The 16095-nt window shown below is 55.5% G+C and overlaps 2 protein-coding genes and 1 long non-coding RNA gene across 8 annotated transcripts; 2 read left to right on the top strand and 1 right to left on the bottom strand.

Annotated features, from left to right (window-relative positions):
• The first annotated feature begins 94 nt into the window (after positions 1–94).
• LOC119151492 lies at positions 95–3329 on the top strand. 2 transcript variants are annotated; one of them, XR_005105435.1, is made up of 3 exons: positions 95–510; positions 628–854; positions 3263–3329. It is a non-coding gene; the product is annotated as an uncharacterized LOC119151492 (long non-coding RNA). The 2 variants fall into 2 exon arrangements; XR_005105434.1 differs by lacking the exon at positions 3263–3329 and having other exon boundaries at positions 628–1016.
• A 98-nt stretch (positions 3330–3427) lies between these two features.
• Positions 3428–6248, bottom strand: B2M (beta-2-microglobulin). Its single transcript, XM_037395470.1, has 4 exons — positions 6164–6248; positions 5471–5749; positions 4882–4916; positions 3428–3705 (listed from the first exon to the last, which is right to left on the bottom strand). The coding sequence occupies exons 1-3, from the start codon at positions 6219–6221 to the stop codon at positions 4903–4905; spliced, it is 351 nt and encodes a 116-aa protein (XP_037251367.1). The 5' UTR covers positions 6222–6248; the 3' UTR covers positions 3428–3705; positions 4882–4902.
• Positions 6249–6383: 135 nt separating this feature from the next.
• PATL2 (PAT1 homolog 2) lies at positions 6384–14536 on the top strand. 5 transcript variants are annotated; one of them, XM_037395464.1, is made up of 20 exons: positions 6384–6898; positions 7708–7842; positions 8919–9021; positions 9199–9515; positions 9720–9788; positions 9899–9964; positions 10371–10538; positions 10653–10736; positions 10896–11050; positions 11184–11267; positions 11349–11487; positions 11608–11728; positions 11809–11906; positions 12271–12315; positions 12474–12625; positions 12875–13034; positions 13371–13511; positions 13602–13699; positions 13777–13926; positions 14159–14536. In XM_037395464.1, the coding sequence occupies exons 2-20, from the start codon at positions 7816–7818 to the stop codon at positions 14196–14198; spliced, it is 2217 nt and encodes a 738-aa protein (XP_037251361.1). In that variant the 5' UTR covers positions 6384–6898; positions 7708–7815; the 3' UTR covers positions 14199–14536. The 5 variants fall into 5 exon arrangements, with proteins under 5 accessions (XP_037251361.1, XP_037251366.1, XP_037251365.1 ...); XM_037395469.1 differs by lacking the exon at positions 7708–7842 and having other exon boundaries at positions 6384–6666; XM_037395468.1 differs by lacking the exon at positions 7708–7842.
• Positions 14537–16095: the final 1559 nt, after the last annotated feature.

Genomic DNA, 16095 nt, shown 5'->3' with positions numbered 1-16095 from the left:
TGAGGGGCGGCGGCGGGCGCTGAGGGGCGGTGGCGGGAAGACCGAGGGGCGGCGGCGGGCGCTGAGGGGCGGTGGCGGGCGCTGAGGAGAAGCCCCGAGGGGCGGCCGGCGTTTCCAGGCTGGCCGCGCCCCCCCGAGTCGTTCAGGCACCGGCCGGCGAAGTCGCGCAGATACCGAGCGGCCCCTCAGGCCCCCCCGGCCCCTGCTGCGCCAGCCCGTGCTTGCCCGCGCCCCGCGGAACGCCCCGCAATGGCGACGGGCGGCTGCGCCGGGACCTCAGCGCCAGCGTCCGGGCCGTGCGGGTGCTCAGCTGCCTCTAGAACCCGCCGCGGCTCCCACCAGCTTGTGTCATCCCTGGAAAGGGGACGGGACGAGCCATGGAGCAGGCGGCACCCGCGGCTGGCTTGCCCAAGGGAAGGCGCTGGCAGAGCCGAGCAGCCGCCGCTGGCCTGGATCCTCCTTGCTCCTGTCGGCACCACCTCCTGAATCTCTTCCAGCTTCTGCAGAAAGGTGAGGCGAAAGCCCTCGTACCGTGACCACCTTCACTGCCCAGCCCCAACCCCTTCCCTCTGCCCCATGGGGGGAACGAGCTCCCCTGGAGATGTTCTGTAGGTTTTTTCTCAGTAGGTGATGGCAGAAGAGGAGGTACAGAGAAGAAAGCAGCATGTCCTTGCCCAGATTGCATGTTACCCCATGCCGTCTGCTGCATCAGAGCCTGCAGCTGCCCACCAGACCCCATCCCCTTCAGATGGTGCATGCTTTGTGCTGCGGAGGGAAGAAGCCATCCTGCCAGACAGCATGTTATCACCGAACCTGGTGAATACGGAGCAAGCCCAGCCCAGCAGGGCACACGGGTGAGAGACAGCCACGTGAGGGCTCAAGCTGGTCTCCTCTGTGCTTGGACTTTCTGCACATCCCAGGGGAAAGATTTGCTAGTGCATATACTTAAGCAAAGCTGAATATGCCCTACGAGGTCATAAGGTGTCAGCAGTACTGAAAAGTGATACTGAAAAGCCCCTGGCCTTTGATTCTTACTCATTTTTAATTAAGTTTTTACACAAGCTGAAGAATTAGTTCTGCTTGCACTTGCCTTCCCACGAAGGACTTGGTAATGCTGGCAAATTAAAGGAGAAAAAGGTAAGCAGAGATGTTAGGCCACACTTAACTGCTGTGTGGTGCATGTAAGCCAGCTTAGTTGAGCTGAAATGGGCCAGCCTGTGTCAACCAGCCAGGACTAGTGTGGGGCTGTGCAGCCTTCCTCTTGCAGTAGGAAGAATGAATGTTCTGGCAAAACCATGCTGTGGCTATCCACCTTTACCCACCTCCCTGTGAGTTGCTTGCTGGAGAATGAGCACATGGCAAATGCATTCCCACAGAGCTGGAGCTGTGGGGGCAGAGCCAGGACTGGATGTGCCAGGACTCTTTCACTTGGTTCCACTTCTGTTGGAATACGCCTGTATTCAGCCATGTGTCTCAAACAATTTCCCCCTCCTCTTGCACCCATTCCTTCAGCTTTTCTTCTTGCCCCACAGGAACTGGTGAAGCTTTAAAAGCTCCAAAGAGACATGATATTGAAGAAATTGGTCTTCAAAAAAGTTCTCTTAGAGAGAGAGTTACTCTCCTAAAAACACTTGTATTTGATTGACTTAGGAAATAGTTTGCTTGTAGCAAAATTGCTTGTATTTCATAAAACACAAATGAGGCTTGCTTCATGCTTGTCAAGATATCCCTTAACTCCTCCATCCCCTGGGAAGTTTTGCTGAAAAGCCAGCAGCAACAGTGCAGCTACCCCTTGGGTACCTTCGGACTCCCCAAGCTGCACCCCAAGGATGCCTGATAAAACAGAGAAGGTTTTTCTAGGTACAGTCCTGAAATTCAGATGTTAATCAAAATTAGCCAGCCTCTGGGATTGTCATGCATTGTTCTCCCCCAGAGGGGGGATTTTTGAGTAAGCCATCAAAATACTTCCTAAGTTAAACCACAAAAACCCCACAGATGTAATCAGGGCAAAGACTTCCCTGGTGTGGGAAGTAAGTTTGCTTTGGAGAGGTGGTTGTCTCATTTTGCCTGTGCCACAGTGTCTTCAGCTTCTGCAGCTGACTCCACTCACATCCTAATTGGGATGAAACTTTTCTGTTGATGTGATGCACCCAGCCATTACTCTGGGTATAGTAAAGAGCATCTGGGATGCTCTTGGGTATAGTAAAGGCAAAGCCGAGGTGGTGGTAGGCACTTTGGTGGCTCTTTGTGATCCAGAGGAGGTGGCCAGGATGTGGCCTTGGGCTCTCACAGCAGGCTGTGCTGCTCTGCTGGGGTTTCTGGAGAAACCCAAACCTTTTCCTCCCTCCCAGACCATCTTCTGCCACAGAAGGACCGCTGCTGGGGCCAGTGCGGTCCCTGGCTGGTCTCCAGAGCATGGCTGGTGTTGCAGGGTGAGCTGTGTGGTGGCTTTGCTGTCCCATGCAGGCTGATAAGTGTTTGGCATGACCACCCAGCAGTGACCTTCCCACCTCTCCTGTTTGAATGCTCCTCTGATGAGCACAAAGGGATTTCCCATAACCAGTCCCTTCACCTCAACAACCTCTGACCTGGGTGTTGGAACAGCAACAGTTTGGATTTTCCTAATCCTTAACAGAAAATGTAGCTATACTGGGAAAAGCTGTGAAACAAGCAAGAGATTCCTCAAAATCTCAGGTGCATGCTCTGCAACATCAGTCACAACAAATCTTAATATATTTAAGAGACATAAAATAGATCACACCCATTGGGTTGCCAGGAATCCTTGTTCACATGAGATCCGCACAGATTAGATCCTCCTTGATCCAACACTCATCAAGCAACCACACCAATTTCTTCATAAAATACAAGTGGGCTGAGGGAATTCTACAAAGTAGCACCATTTTTGGGAAGTGCTATCAAACCCCCAAGGTACAGGGAAGGCTGGCCCCCAACAGGGCTTCCCAGTGGGGTCAGCCACTTGCAGAAGAGAAAACCAGAAACGAAAGTAACTGACAGGCCTATCTGCTTCCCTCAGCCCAGTTTTACACCACATACCGCCAAGCAGTGTCAGCTGCCTCCTCCTTGAAGCAGGCACCAGAGTCTGCTCCACCACCCCTTTTCCTCTCACCCAGCTTTAAGATGAGATCTCATGTCCCCAAGGTTACTTTCTCCCTTTTATCCCTGTGCCTTCCCTTCAGAGCCACCCAGGAGCCTGCGGCCATGCAGATCCCACCCAAACCTTTAATTTTTTTTGTTTGGTTAGGTGGTTTTTTATGTTACAGAGAAGTGTTCCTGCATCTTCATAGCAGGGTAAAGAAAGTGCAGCTGAGTGCAGTGCCACCACGGTCCTGATTCACCCTCAAGCCAGCAGCCATAAAACCTCATAAAATAAGCTCATCATAGGACTCTGAAGAAACATTTTAAGGACTGAAGTTCTCCTATTTTATTTAGATAAAAATCCTGTAAAATTCAGGCATCAAAGAGTTACAATGGCTCTTCAGCTATAAATATCCACATTAGTGATTATGTGGCTAAAAGACTCAGTTTACATACCCCTTGGGGTGAATGGCATTTTAATGATAAGCATTTAATAAAGAAGGATTTCTGCACTGAAAATAATTGCTCATCATCATATCCGCAAGCGTGATGCGAAGAAGTGACAGAAGCTCAAGAAGATTCTTACTTGCAAGGCAGAATTTTTCAGACCTGCGTGGGGGAAGAGGAGACTGACATCAGTCACTCTGTTCACACATTCAGGTAATTATTTTAGGAAAATAAAAGTTTTACACAAAGGAATTCCAACTGCAGAGTCCCAGCTGCCAGGCAGGCAGACCCACCTTCCAATTACCTTTAGACAAAAATCCTGCAGAAACAGTTTTTCCATCCCCTCCTTGGTGGGGATTCAGGGTTCAACAAGGAATCCTCTGCCAAAGCAATCCCTGTTCTCCACCCCAAACACCAGCTGCATAGATATTCTCCTTCTGTCCTGCTCTCAGCTCCTCCACCCCAGCTCAGTAAATCCCTGTCTTTTCCCAAGAAGAAACACCCACAGCAGTTTTTCTGATTTACAAAGTTTGACTCACAGTATTGTCTTCAGTCTAAAAGCCTTTGATAATTACCTTCTGGTCCACTGTGAGTGGCATATCAAGTAAGGTCTTGCCAAGGCTTGTCCTGAGTGCTGTTAATAATTATCCAGCCTCTACCAGGGTACATAACTACAGCGTTTCAACCAGCATCACAACTGTCAGGTAGGCTACATACCTTTAGTTTTCCTTTCCCTATCAAGGGTTATACTGATAATTGCCCAATTGATAAATCTAGATCAGTTATGCCGAGACAGTTTGAAGAACCCAGAGCCCTCAGACAATGAGGCTGAATAAAACCAAGGCTGCTTCTGGTTTGGCAGCAAGGCACTGATTTGCGCCTTGTACATCCCACATTACTAAGCCACCATGCCGCCTGCTGCAGGATTAGCCAGCTGCCTCCCCCAGGTCATGGGGATTTCCAGGCACAGCAACCTCCTCCCCACCAGACAGGAGATGGCACCAAAAGGTCTGGAGAAGCACTGCAGGACACATGACAACCCTGAACAATATCTGGCAGACACACCAAAGCCATGTAGGAAAGTTTTGCTTCAAAGGGCTTTCTTTGGAGCAAAGGAGACTCTTGTGAGTAAGGTAAGGCTGAGGACTGGCCAAAATAGCAGGTAGAAAGGGTGGGGGAACAGCCCTGCTGCTCATCAGTGGCAACACTGTTGGGTTTTTTTTGGGGTGGTTGCTTTTGTTCCTCAGCTGTACAAGCTACAGACTCCCCCTGGCCCCAAGACAGAAAGGGGTCCATGTTCCCCTTATCAGCACAGCATAGAGCACCAGCGCCACTCACCATGATTATCCCAGACACAGCTTAGAAGTCTGCATCTGCAAGGAAGAAGGGCAGAGCATTAGGCTTCAGGGCAAGCAGCACCCCCTCTCACCACAAGCCCACCCCTGCCAGAAACAGCCCTAGCGCAGTAGCCAGAGCTGCCCTTGCTTGGCAGTGTGTTTGCTATAGCAGGCTGGGTCACCACCATCAGTCCCCACTACTATATCCTTCTTTATATTTACCAAATACAGAACCAAAAATCACCGTATCACCCATCTCTTTCTCAGCAAATTCACCCAGAAGGATGTTAGAGTGCTCCACTCAGAGTTGTCAGACACAGCACAACTGAATACCTACGGATAATACCAAGGGAAGTCTTCCCAGCCTGCTACTAACCAATGATTTCACAGGTATGTATACAGACCCTTTTCAGCAGCCCAGCTGCTGCAATTAACCAAGCTCATTTTACATCTATAACACAAGACCTTCAAAATCCACCCCATTATAGCACCCTGTTTCCTAAGAAGGGGAAGAGACGCTGTGGATATAACCGAGCTGTGGCTTCTGCACATGAACAGTGGCAAAGCTTGAAGAGGAAGGGACACGATACCCCATCGGAAAGACTGCGGCTCTGGGAAGGCAGAATGGGCCACCCTGCAAACGTAGATGTCGCCCTTCCTGGGGGTGAACGTCACATATGCCAGGCGCTGGAAATACCACTTGTCATTGAAGGACATGTCTGTGTACTTCACGTTGCTCATGGGCTCCCCGTTCTTGAAAAAGGAGATGTTGATCTTTGGAGGGTGAAAACCACTCACAAAACAGTTGAGGGTGTTTTCCTCCCCATCTACACCATGGTTGCGTGAGTACACCTCCACCTTCGGCGCCTCTGGAGAGGAGGAGGAGACAACAGTGAGAAGCAGGGCTGCAGATGGCACCCGCCCGCCCGGACACGGTAACAGACGCCAGCCCCCCCCCCACCCCTCCTAGGCTCACATCGCCAACAGGCCCCTCACCGCCTCCCTCGCGGCACCTACCGCCCCCCAACCCCTACCGGCATCAGGGCCTCAACGCCCCCCCCCCCCCAGTACCGAGCCCTCACAGCACCTGCCCCCAGGCCAACCTGTACCGGTACCCGGGCCCTCACTGCGCCCCGCACCCCCATACGCAGTTGCCCACCGACACCCCCGGTAAGCGGTCCCGGAGCCTTCACTACACCCACCCCCATCACCAACCCGTATCGATATCGGGGTTCTTAACGCGCCCCCCGCCCCCGCCCCATCACGCCGCCCCGGGCACTCGCCATCCGCCTGCCCCAGGCCGAGCAGCGCGGCCAGCAGCAGCGCAGCCCCAGCCGCCATCCCGCCGGCCGCACCCCGCGCACATTGGTCCGCCTCGCTCGCGCGCCGCCTTTTATAGCCCCTGTCGCGCTCAGCCAATGGCGGCGCGGCGCTGCCCGCGCGTCATCGGTCTCCAGGCGGAGCGGCAGCGCGGAGGTTGCGCGACCCGTGCTTTCAGTTTCGGGCTGAGGCATCGCCCGGGGCCCGGTTGCCCCGGGGCGGGGGGGGGCTGCCGGCATGGCCGGCCCCTCAGGGGTTGAGGCAGCAGAAGCGTGAGGCGGCCCGGGCGCCAGCCGGGCCTGGGTGACGACTCCCCTGGGCTGGATACCCGCGGTCAGGAGCCCCTGCGGGAGCAAGTCATGGCGCAGCGGCTACAAGGTGCTTTCCTGACTCCGGTCCCTCCACAAAACGGGGGTAAAACCCACCTCTTGCGGAGGATGTTGCAGCCTGGACCGGCATCACCCTGGTAGGCAACACTGGCACGGTCTGGCCACCCTTCTTTCTGAGCCTTGGTTTGCTCTCTTTCGAAGCCTGGGCCAGAGCACCTCAGTTCAGTGGCCACAGGCTGATGGGTTGATTGTTGTGCAAGCACAGCATGGGCTGCCCAGCGTCAAACACAAGAACCTGAAGGTCAAAGAACTAGGGTTTCTGGTGTCTCCCCTAGAAAAGGCGTGAGAACCGAAGCCTGGCTAAGCTAGGTAAGGCTCCAAGTGGCCCTGAAACGCTGCTTGGAGAAGTACAGCAGCTTTGAATAGCAGCATTAAGAAAACTAAGGTTAAAAATGGAAGATGAGCTGTTATTAAAAAACACATAGGTATTTTTATATGCCTAGGAGTTTGTCTGCTTATGGTCCTACATGTCATGGTACTGCTTACCTTTAATTGCTGTTTCAGACTAGGAAGCAGATATGTGTGTATGGTCTTCTATCTAGCTGTGTAAGGATTAAAAAGTTAAAAAACTAAAGGAAAGAAAGAAAAGCCACTAACAGTGGGAATAAAAGAGCAGTATCACAGAAATTCTCTAACACTGGGCATCTTTAAGGCTTATCTTCTTAATACATCACATTTAAAAACCTAACTTAAGTCAATAAATTACAAAGAATATCCCCCTCCCAAAGGCAGCCAGTAGATCAGCAGAGACTGAGCAAAGGAAAAAAAACTGCAAATACTTCTTATCAATCTCCCTTGGGCCAGCTCAGACCAGCTCTTGCTGCATTTGTGAGCTGCCCAGCCAGCAGTGCCAGCAGCCATGCAGCTACTGCTGAGTGGACTTGCTGATAGATAAGGGGATGCAGCTGGTGCCAGAGACTTGAGATCCTTGGTAAGGCTCTGGCAGCAATAAGCCCAAACTGCTATGTTCACAGCTGAGCTGGTACCGGGAGTCACCGCCTTGAGCCTGACTCACAAGCTAGTCTGGCTCTGCTCAGGTGAGTGACCCCCTTGGCAGAGGCTTAATTACACAAATACTGATTGTAGCACATGGATCCTTTATTTGTGCTGACACCCAGGCTCTGCTGTTTGGGACCGGGAACCCTGGAGAGGACTCTGCCTGAACCAGCAACGCCTCACAGGCTTTCCCTGTAAAGAGAAGCTGAACTACGAGCTGCTTCTGTGGGATGTTTCTAAAAGGTTACAATGGTTTGGTTAGAACAGCCGAATCTTCCTCTTTCAGGGCAGAGAAAAATATTTCAGGGGTGGGTGAGGTCTGACGCGGCTGGGGTGCTCCCAGCACTCGAGGCGAGGGCAGCACGCCGTGCTTCGCTGGACACAGAGATTTACAGCGTCCTCGCCTCAGTTTTCTCCCGTGCTGCCAGATCTCCGAGCCGCGCTTCCAGCCAGCGCTGGCACCGTGGCGGCTGCAGGGGAGCGAGGGCTGCGGGTTCCTGCGCCCCGCCGGGCACCGCCCGACACCCGCTGCGGCAGGCGGGGCCCCCGCGCCGCACCCCAGCGCCCCGCCCGGCCGAGGGGCGGGGCTTGGCCGAGGGGCGGGGCGCCGCGGCCGCGCGCGGCTCAGCTGGGCGCCGCCATGCTGTACGGCAGGCGCATGCGTGGCGGCGCAATGCCGCCGGAGTGGCGGCGGACCGTAAAAGGCGGCGGCGGGGGCAGTCCGGCCCTGTAGAAGGACGCGGGCGGGCGGGCGGTGCCGCGGGATGGCGGAGGGCGGCGAGCCGTTTGTGAGTGCCCGCCCTGCTCTGCCCGGCCACGCTGCTCCGTCCCTGGGGCTGCCTCCCCTCCTGCTTCCCTGGGCCACGCCCCCTTCTCCTCGGTGCCGGTTCCCCCGGGGCTGCCTCTCCCCGGAGCGGTCGGTACGGGAGAAGACACTGCTCTGGAGGTCCTGGTGGGGTGCCCTTCCTTGCCTTGTGCTTGGGTGCTGGTCATGCCCCGGTAGTGGGGTGTTAACTCTGAAGCCTAATGGTGTCCCTCAGCACCAGCCATGCTTGGCATCCCCTTGCGCTGGCCAGGGTCACCTCCGGGCAGCCACCACCATGGTCCTGGCAGGCTTCGGTGGGCTCCTACCCTGCACTGAGCCAGTGGGTTCTGCCCTTGCTGGCAGTGCTGGTGGCTCCCACTTTTCCTTTCCCAGCTGTGGAGCAGTTGTGAGCCCTGGGTGCTATCTGGCCCCACCAGTGGGGTGGGGAGGAGATTGGGTGCCCCCTACTTAAGGAGCATGTTAGGGTTACTTCTCCCTTAGTGGGGACCCTGCTGCTTTCCACTCTAGATTCTCAAGGACTACCTGCTGGTGGAAGATGCACCTCTGCTACAGGAGATGGCTGAGGATGATGAAGAGCTCAACATGTGCAATGAGATGACTTTTGGGCTAGGTAAGAGTCCCAGTGTTGGGGAGATTGGCCAGCACCTAAGGGGGTGAGGAGGATGGAGGTGGGTGAGTGAAGAAGGTGTTCTCCTGTCTGGTGAGGATCTGGGTTGGGAGCAGGGACCCCAGTGGGCACTGCCCAGGCTCTCACCCACCCTGATGTGCTCTCCTTCCCCTCTCCAAGACCATGACTCCACTGAGGAGGGCACCGCAAAACCCCTGATGTCTCTGGAGGTGAGCCCTGTGTTGAAGGAAGAGGTGGCAGAGGAGACTGGGGAAAAGCTTGAGCCTGGAGTAGCTGAGCAGCTGGAGGAGCTGGGAGAGCCCCAGGAGGAAGGTGGGATGGAGCTGGATGCTGAGCAGATCTGCTCTGAGTTGGAGGAAGAGGAGGAGGAGCTGGGGACTGAGGAACAGGAGGAAGACCAGGAGCCCTATGAGGAGCCCAACAACTTGGGAGACCCGGCGGTGATGAAAGCTGTACAGAGCAAACCTACGCTGGAGGTGATGTGTGAGCGGAGAGGGAGGGGACCTACGCCTGGTCAGCAGGCGGAGGGGCTGGTGGGACCCTGCTGCTTCCCCTTCCATCCTCACACCTGCCAGCCCTGCCCCATGGAGGCACCAGGGGGTAGCTTGGCCCCTGCCTAGGGGAAAAAGACCTGCCCCGCAGGGCTGAGTATGTGCCTGTAACTACTTCTTTGCTTACAGAGCCAGGACTCAGCGGTGCTGGACAGCAAGATTGGTACTTGCTGGGCAGAGTTTGGCAAAGAGGATATGGTAAAAATGTTCCCTCCCATCTAGTGACAAGGCTGAGTGGCCCCTGCAGTGTCCCCTGCCCCTCTTCTCCTGTCTTCCTTCCCTGCACTGACCATCTCCCTGTCTTCTAGCTGGCGGTGGATCCTGCAGTATGGGGTTCCTGCCCTGGTAGCATCCCACCCCACCACGTGCTGGAGGTGGGTACTCCCAGCCGGGCCCTCAGGGAGCAGCCGAGGGCTCCCTGGTACCCTGGGCCAAGGGTCATGCAGGTGATTTGCAGTGACCAGGGGACATCCAAACCCTCATCATGGGTCTGGAGGTGTATGGCTATGTCTCTTGGGTGCCAAGGCTCTGGGCAGAGGTGCTCACCCTAAGCAGAATCTGGGTTTGAAGGCAAAGCTGTTGAGTTTGGGGGGACTGGGACCCCCATGCCAGGTGTCCCCATGGGTCCCCTGGTGTTGCATGCTGCCAGGATGGGAGCCTGGCGGGTGCGTGGTCTGATTGAGCAATGACTGAAGATTTTGGTGAGCTGCCTGCAGCTGGTGGAGCTAAACTGGTTCCAGCTGGGCCCCATTACCACCTCCTGCTGCATCCTCCCTGCAGGATAAAGCCATCCTCCAGGTCCTGGAGAGGCCCCCACCATCCACCAATGTGGCCCATGACTTCCTCGGCTCCCCCATGCAGAGGAGCTACAGGGGATCTCCCCGGCTCAAGCACCCTGACTTAAGACTGATGTCTCCCAAGTCCTTCCCCCAGCGCTTTCTCCAGCAGGTAACAGGTTTTGGGGGGCTCTTGCATCCCCTCTTTCTCTGCCCTCCCCTCCCCAGAGGTGCAGCCTTGAGGACAGGCTTGTCCCAGCAACACCTCCCATCTCCTGCCCTGCAGCAGTCACCTCTGATACCTCTCTCCCCGTGCTCCCCTCGGCCCTTCACGCTGGCTCGCAGACCTCTGCTTTTTGCTTCTAACCAGGTAACACATCAGGCTATGACCGCTCTGAGGGTGGCCCTGGAGCGGCAGTGAATGGGGACAGTGCCTCCCCAAAGCTATGCTACCTGGGGCAGACTCTGCAGCTCTGGACCCTCAGAGGGGAAGGCTCAGACACTTGATCGCTTCTCTTTCCCTCTCCAGACCACAGGGTATGCTCCTCCAACGCCTTTCCGGCCCATGTCACCTAACATCAGCAGCCCGCCACGGTCTCTTGCCATGCACTTCGGTCCCATGTCTCCCTCTTTGGACCCTGCTCTCTTCCTCAGTCCATCAGCCAGCAGCCAGCTGAACCTCAGGTAGCAGGATTGCAAGTGGAGTGCCTGGGTGGGACTGGGGGAGCCCCACAAAGCAGCTGGGGGGTGTCTCCCCTCTGGGGACGGCTCTAGTGTGGGCGCTGAGCCCCCTGACCCTGTCCGGTCTCCTTTGCAGCACACCCAGCCATATGACCCAGCTGCACCCTCAGCACCAGCGGATCCTGACCCAGCGGCAACAGCAAGACGAGCAGGCGCAGAGGTAAGGGGCACCTTGGGGAGCTGCAGGGTGCTGGGAAGGCTCTGGGCAGTCACAGCAGGTGGCAATCTTCTCCTGTGCTAGTATCTCTCCCAAGAACCTGTGGTCTCCTAAAGTGGACCCTTATGCTGGGCTGATGACCTCCAAGGAGAAGGACTGGGTTGTCAAGGTGGAGATGATCCAACTGCAGAGTGAGAACATGGATGATGACTACTACTACCAGGTGAGTTCTCACCAGCAGCACTGGTGGCTTATTCTCCTCAGGGTTGGGACTTCATCTCTGTGGGAGCTTTAGGTGCCAGGGTTGTGGTTCCTCCTCTGCTGGCTATGCCTGTTGTTACAGACGTACTACCACCGTCTGGAGCACAGGCAGACAGAGGAGGAGCTGTTTGGCGGGCGCAACAAGCAGGAGCCCCCCAAGCTGGTCACGCCATTCATCCAGAAAGTGGAGATGTATGACTCTGGTGAGGAGCTGGCGTGGGTGGCTGGCAGCTGGGCAAGTGGTTGTGGGACGTGGTCTCATTGTATCCAATCTCTCTTCTAGTGGTGCGCATTGCGGGCTCACTGGGCCAGGTTGCAGTGTCCACCTGCTACAGCCCTCGCCGGGCCATCGATGCTGTGCACCATGCCCTTGTGGAAGAGGTAGGTGAGGAGAAGTGGAGCTGGTTGGCTGGGGGATGCTGCTCCAAGCTTTCCCTGGGCCCTGGAGCAGCTTTAGCTGGAGCTTTAGGCGCTGCTGTGACTGCGCATGGGTGCTGCCCCAAGTCACAGGATGGGGCACACAGTTGGAGCAGGTGTCACCTTAGTGATGGCATCTTGTCCCCAGTGAATGGATGGGATGCACCTCTGGGCAGTTGGAGCTGGCCACAGCCTCCCTGTGGGATTGCTCAGTATCCTGAAGCCACCTCTGATCACCCTTGGGATCACCTGGCCCAGTGCTCTGCTGCTGGTGGTGGTGTCAGGTGCTGGTTGTAACTGTTGTGCCTTCCTTTCTTGCCTCCTGAAGGCTGCGGGGAGCCAACGGCTTCGGGCGCTGCACAGGATTGAGAAGGTGAGTGAGCCACAAATCAGGGTCAGGTGGGATGGTGCAGATGCTTGGGTTTCATCCAAAGAGCTCTCTGAGGGGACACCTACCTGGGTAGGAGTCTTGGACAACCAGTTGGTACAAGATGCTCCAAGCTGCCCCCTTACCCTGTGCCATTTCTCCAGCTCTTTGTGCAGCTGCTGGAAGTGGAGGAGGCACAGCGGAAGATGTCCCTGGGCTTGGAGGAGCAGCAGCAGCCCTCCTGTCAGGAGCAGAAAAGCCAAGAAGTGGAGCATATCTACCAAGCTTTGAAAATCAGGGCTTGCAGCAGTGAAGAGTGAGTTTGCACTCTGGGGAGAGGGGAGCAGGCAGCATGTTCTGGTCCTTATGGGGCTTGGGTGGTCATGGATGAGTAGTTCTAGGTGATGGGGAGGGTTGGATCTTGTCCTCAGTGTGTCACTGTGTGGCCTGTGCTGACCCTGCCCATGAGCCCCATCCTCCACCAGAACAGATGCTGGTACTGTCCAGATGGACAGAGATGCTACAGGTCCCTTGGGATCTGTGCCAATGGAGCCTTTATCCTCAGGGAGGCAGAGGATGAATTCCTGCAACTCCTGTGTGTGCGGAAAGGCAAGAAGCTCACAGCCAGGCTGCTGCCCCACCTGAGCCGGGAGCAAGCAGAGAAGATCCTGCTGACCATCACCCACCACCTGCCTTTCCTCATGAAGAAGGATATGTTGGACGAGGCAAGTACCTCCAGCCAGGGCAGGGCCATCCCAGACCGCTTCCTTCCCCCATCTGCTCTTGCTGGGGTGCACCCTGGGTGGGTAATGGGGGAGGGGGGCCTGTCTTGCTGGGTCCCAGCATGGCCAGGCAGATGGTGAGGGTGATATGAGACAGGAGACTTTCTTTCCCTCGGGAGGAGGAGAAGGGCCTCCAGGAGGGGTTCAAGCAGTCCTGGTGGCACTTCCCACTGGAGGTGTGTGCAATGTTGGCCTCTGCCCCCCAGGTGCTGGGATGGGGCTGTGGCCATGACAGGTCAAACGGTCTCAGATTCCTGCTCTCCCCTCTGCCCTGCCCAGTCTCTTCCCCTGCTCTACAGCCCGTTGAACGAGGTGGTGGGCAGGATGACCTTCAGCAAACTCATCAAGATCCTGCAGGAGATGACCAGGCCTCTCCATGAGTCCCCTGAGCTCCCCCTTGCCATGGCCTTGAAGAACCAGGTACAGGGCCCTGAGGAGGGCAGAGCCTTGTGGCATTCCTGGGGTGCCACTGCTGCCAGCCATGATGCTCCTCCTTGTGCCTCCCTGCAGTTTGGGATCTCCTTGCTCTACTCTCTGCTGAGCCATGGCGAGAGGCTGCTGTCTTCCGATGTGCCGCTGGAGCCATGCAGTGGGGACTTTGAGACATGGTGAGGGACTGTGTGAGCAGTGGGATATGGGGTTCAGTGGCTGGTGGGGAGCTCACCCTTTGCATCGATGCCCCCAGGACAGACACAGTGTTCCTGGTTGCCCGGGAGCTGTCACAAGTGCCTAAGGCCTTGCTGGTGGAACCTCTCTTCTTGCCCAGCAACCTTCTCTCGCTCTTCTGCCGCTACCTGGACAAGCAGACTGTCCACCACCTGGAAGCCAAGATGGAGTGAGTACTGCCTAGCACTGCTCTCTGCCTCTCCTGGGGATCCTCCAGGAGAAGAGCAGTGGACAACACTGGTCTCCCTGCTGCTGTCCCCTTGGACAAGAATCTACAAACTTCTACCGGCCTGAGCTGATGCCTGTGGCTTTGCTACTGCTTTTTTGGGGGCAAGTGAGCATCAGCTGCTGGCAGTGCAAGTGTGACGGCCTGATGCTTCAACCTCATACTTTCCCTGCAGGTGCTCCCCGCTGCCATCGGAGGCTGCCATGCCATGCTGAGCCCTGGGAGCTGGGGATGGGAGCAGGGGTCAGTGGTGCCAGGAACAGGCAGGGCCCAATGCTGTGACTTTGAGTTTCAAAGTAAACATTTACCCTGGTGCAGGGCACTGTGGGTGAACCGGGCACTGGCAGGGCTGGCGCTCAAAGTCTGATGCTGACCTGCCTCGGTGCCTGGGAGCACAACACGGGGAGGCGGGTAATTTATTTTGGCCTTGCACCCAGCAGCGGTGAGCGCTGGATTACAGTGGGTGTTGAGGCAGGGTCTGCACAGGGGCGCTGGGAGCACCTGGGGGTAAGTGACTTTGTCTACAGCACTTGAAATAAAATAAAAGTGATTAATGAGCTCCTCTGGCTCCTGCAGGCAGTTTCTGCTGTAAGCACAGGGGTCCTGGAGGCATCACTTTGGCATGGAGACCCCTGATCAGGGGATGGTGGGGATCTGAGTGTGCAGGAAAGGGGAAGGAGGAGCAAGGAGGGATGTGCAGAGGACAGAGAAGGAGGATAAAGGGGCATGGAGGAGAAGGCAATGTGCTCAGAAGGGAGCAGAGGGAATCGGAGGATCAATGTGGTTGGGGACAGAGGGGAACTGAGCCCCCCAAGGGGGAGGAATGGGCCAGAAGAAAAGGGATGTGGTGGGGAAGATGGGGTCAGAGCTTTCCCTGAGGGTGAGGAAAGATCTGTGTATGCAGGAGGATGCATCTGGGTGCAGATGGGAAGGATATGGGGCATCTTAAACATAGGCGGGTGGGTAATAAAGCACCTCTTCTCTCTGCTGAGCTCTCAAAGTCAAATTAGTCTAAAGGCTTGTAGAAATGGTTGTGATGGGAGTACCTTGAAGAATCTTTCTTGGGGAATTTTAACTGACCATGACTACCACAAGCTGACCCTCACTTCTGCATTATTAGGGCTGAGGTGGGTGCCAGAGTGCAATGTCTGGTCTCATTGTAGAAATCTTTGTGGCTCCTGCCTGGCTCTGTGGTGGGATTTCCCCTAATCCTAAGGGACATCTGAGCCTAGGCCACCTAAGTCCATCCAGAGGTCTGAACTTGATGCCCAAAGCTTGCGGTACATTCAAACAAGGCTTGTGCCAGAAAATTGTCTCTTCCTCAGGCTGGTAGCTATCATGTGCCCAAGCTCCAGCCCCATGTAGATGAGAGCAGATGAAACTTCCTTTAAACTGACACCCTTGAGGCCAAACTAATGCACAATGAGAACCTGCAGAAAATAAGGATGTGACTGGTATGTCTGAGTGGTTGGGTGGGATTTATCTCTGCTGTTTAACAAAACTCATGTGTCAGCTTCTGAAACACGCTTCAGAGGACCAGCCAAGATGCCTGAATACAGCTGTACAGAAATGAGATGCCACAGATGTGATGCAGGACCTGGGAGGACCCCTGCCCTTTGTGCTAGAGGTGGGGTGCAGGCTGTCAGTCACCTAAAAGGGTGCAAGGTCTAGCTGGAAGGAGCTCTGGATCATTCTGGCAGCTGCTTTTGTCATCCTGATGCCTCCTTTGCTCATGTTGGTGTTTTCAGGCTCAGCTTTTTCTCTGTTCTCAAAATCAGGTTTGCCAAATGTGGTTCAAAGCCTTCTCCGCTTGCTCTTTGCACTTTATTGTTGGAAAGGTCTTTGAGACAGCTACATCATGTCAAAAGTGTGACACTGGCAGGTTATCATCAGGGTGAAACCTGTAGTTTCAAACCCACTGAGGCAATCTGGGAGGATACCTGCATGGTGACCCCCCTGCCAGCAAAAGGATGGAACTAGCCACTACAAACCCTAGGGATGATTTCAGACAGAAGGGAACCAGCAGCTGCTTACTGATTTGCAGGAAGAGAGGAGGACATGGAGTCCTTCAAGATAAGGATAAGCAATGTTATGTTTTCAGCTGGCAACGGA

The sequence above is a fragment of the Falco rusticolus genome, chromosome 7 (genome assembly GCF_015220075.1).
Source record: "Falco rusticolus isolate bFalRus1 chromosome 7, bFalRus1.pri, whole genome shotgun sequence".
Lineage (NCBI taxonomy): Eukaryota > Metazoa > Chordata > Aves > Falconiformes > Falconidae > Falco > Falco rusticolus.
This window is presented reverse-complemented; position numbering and strand designations above follow the sequence as displayed.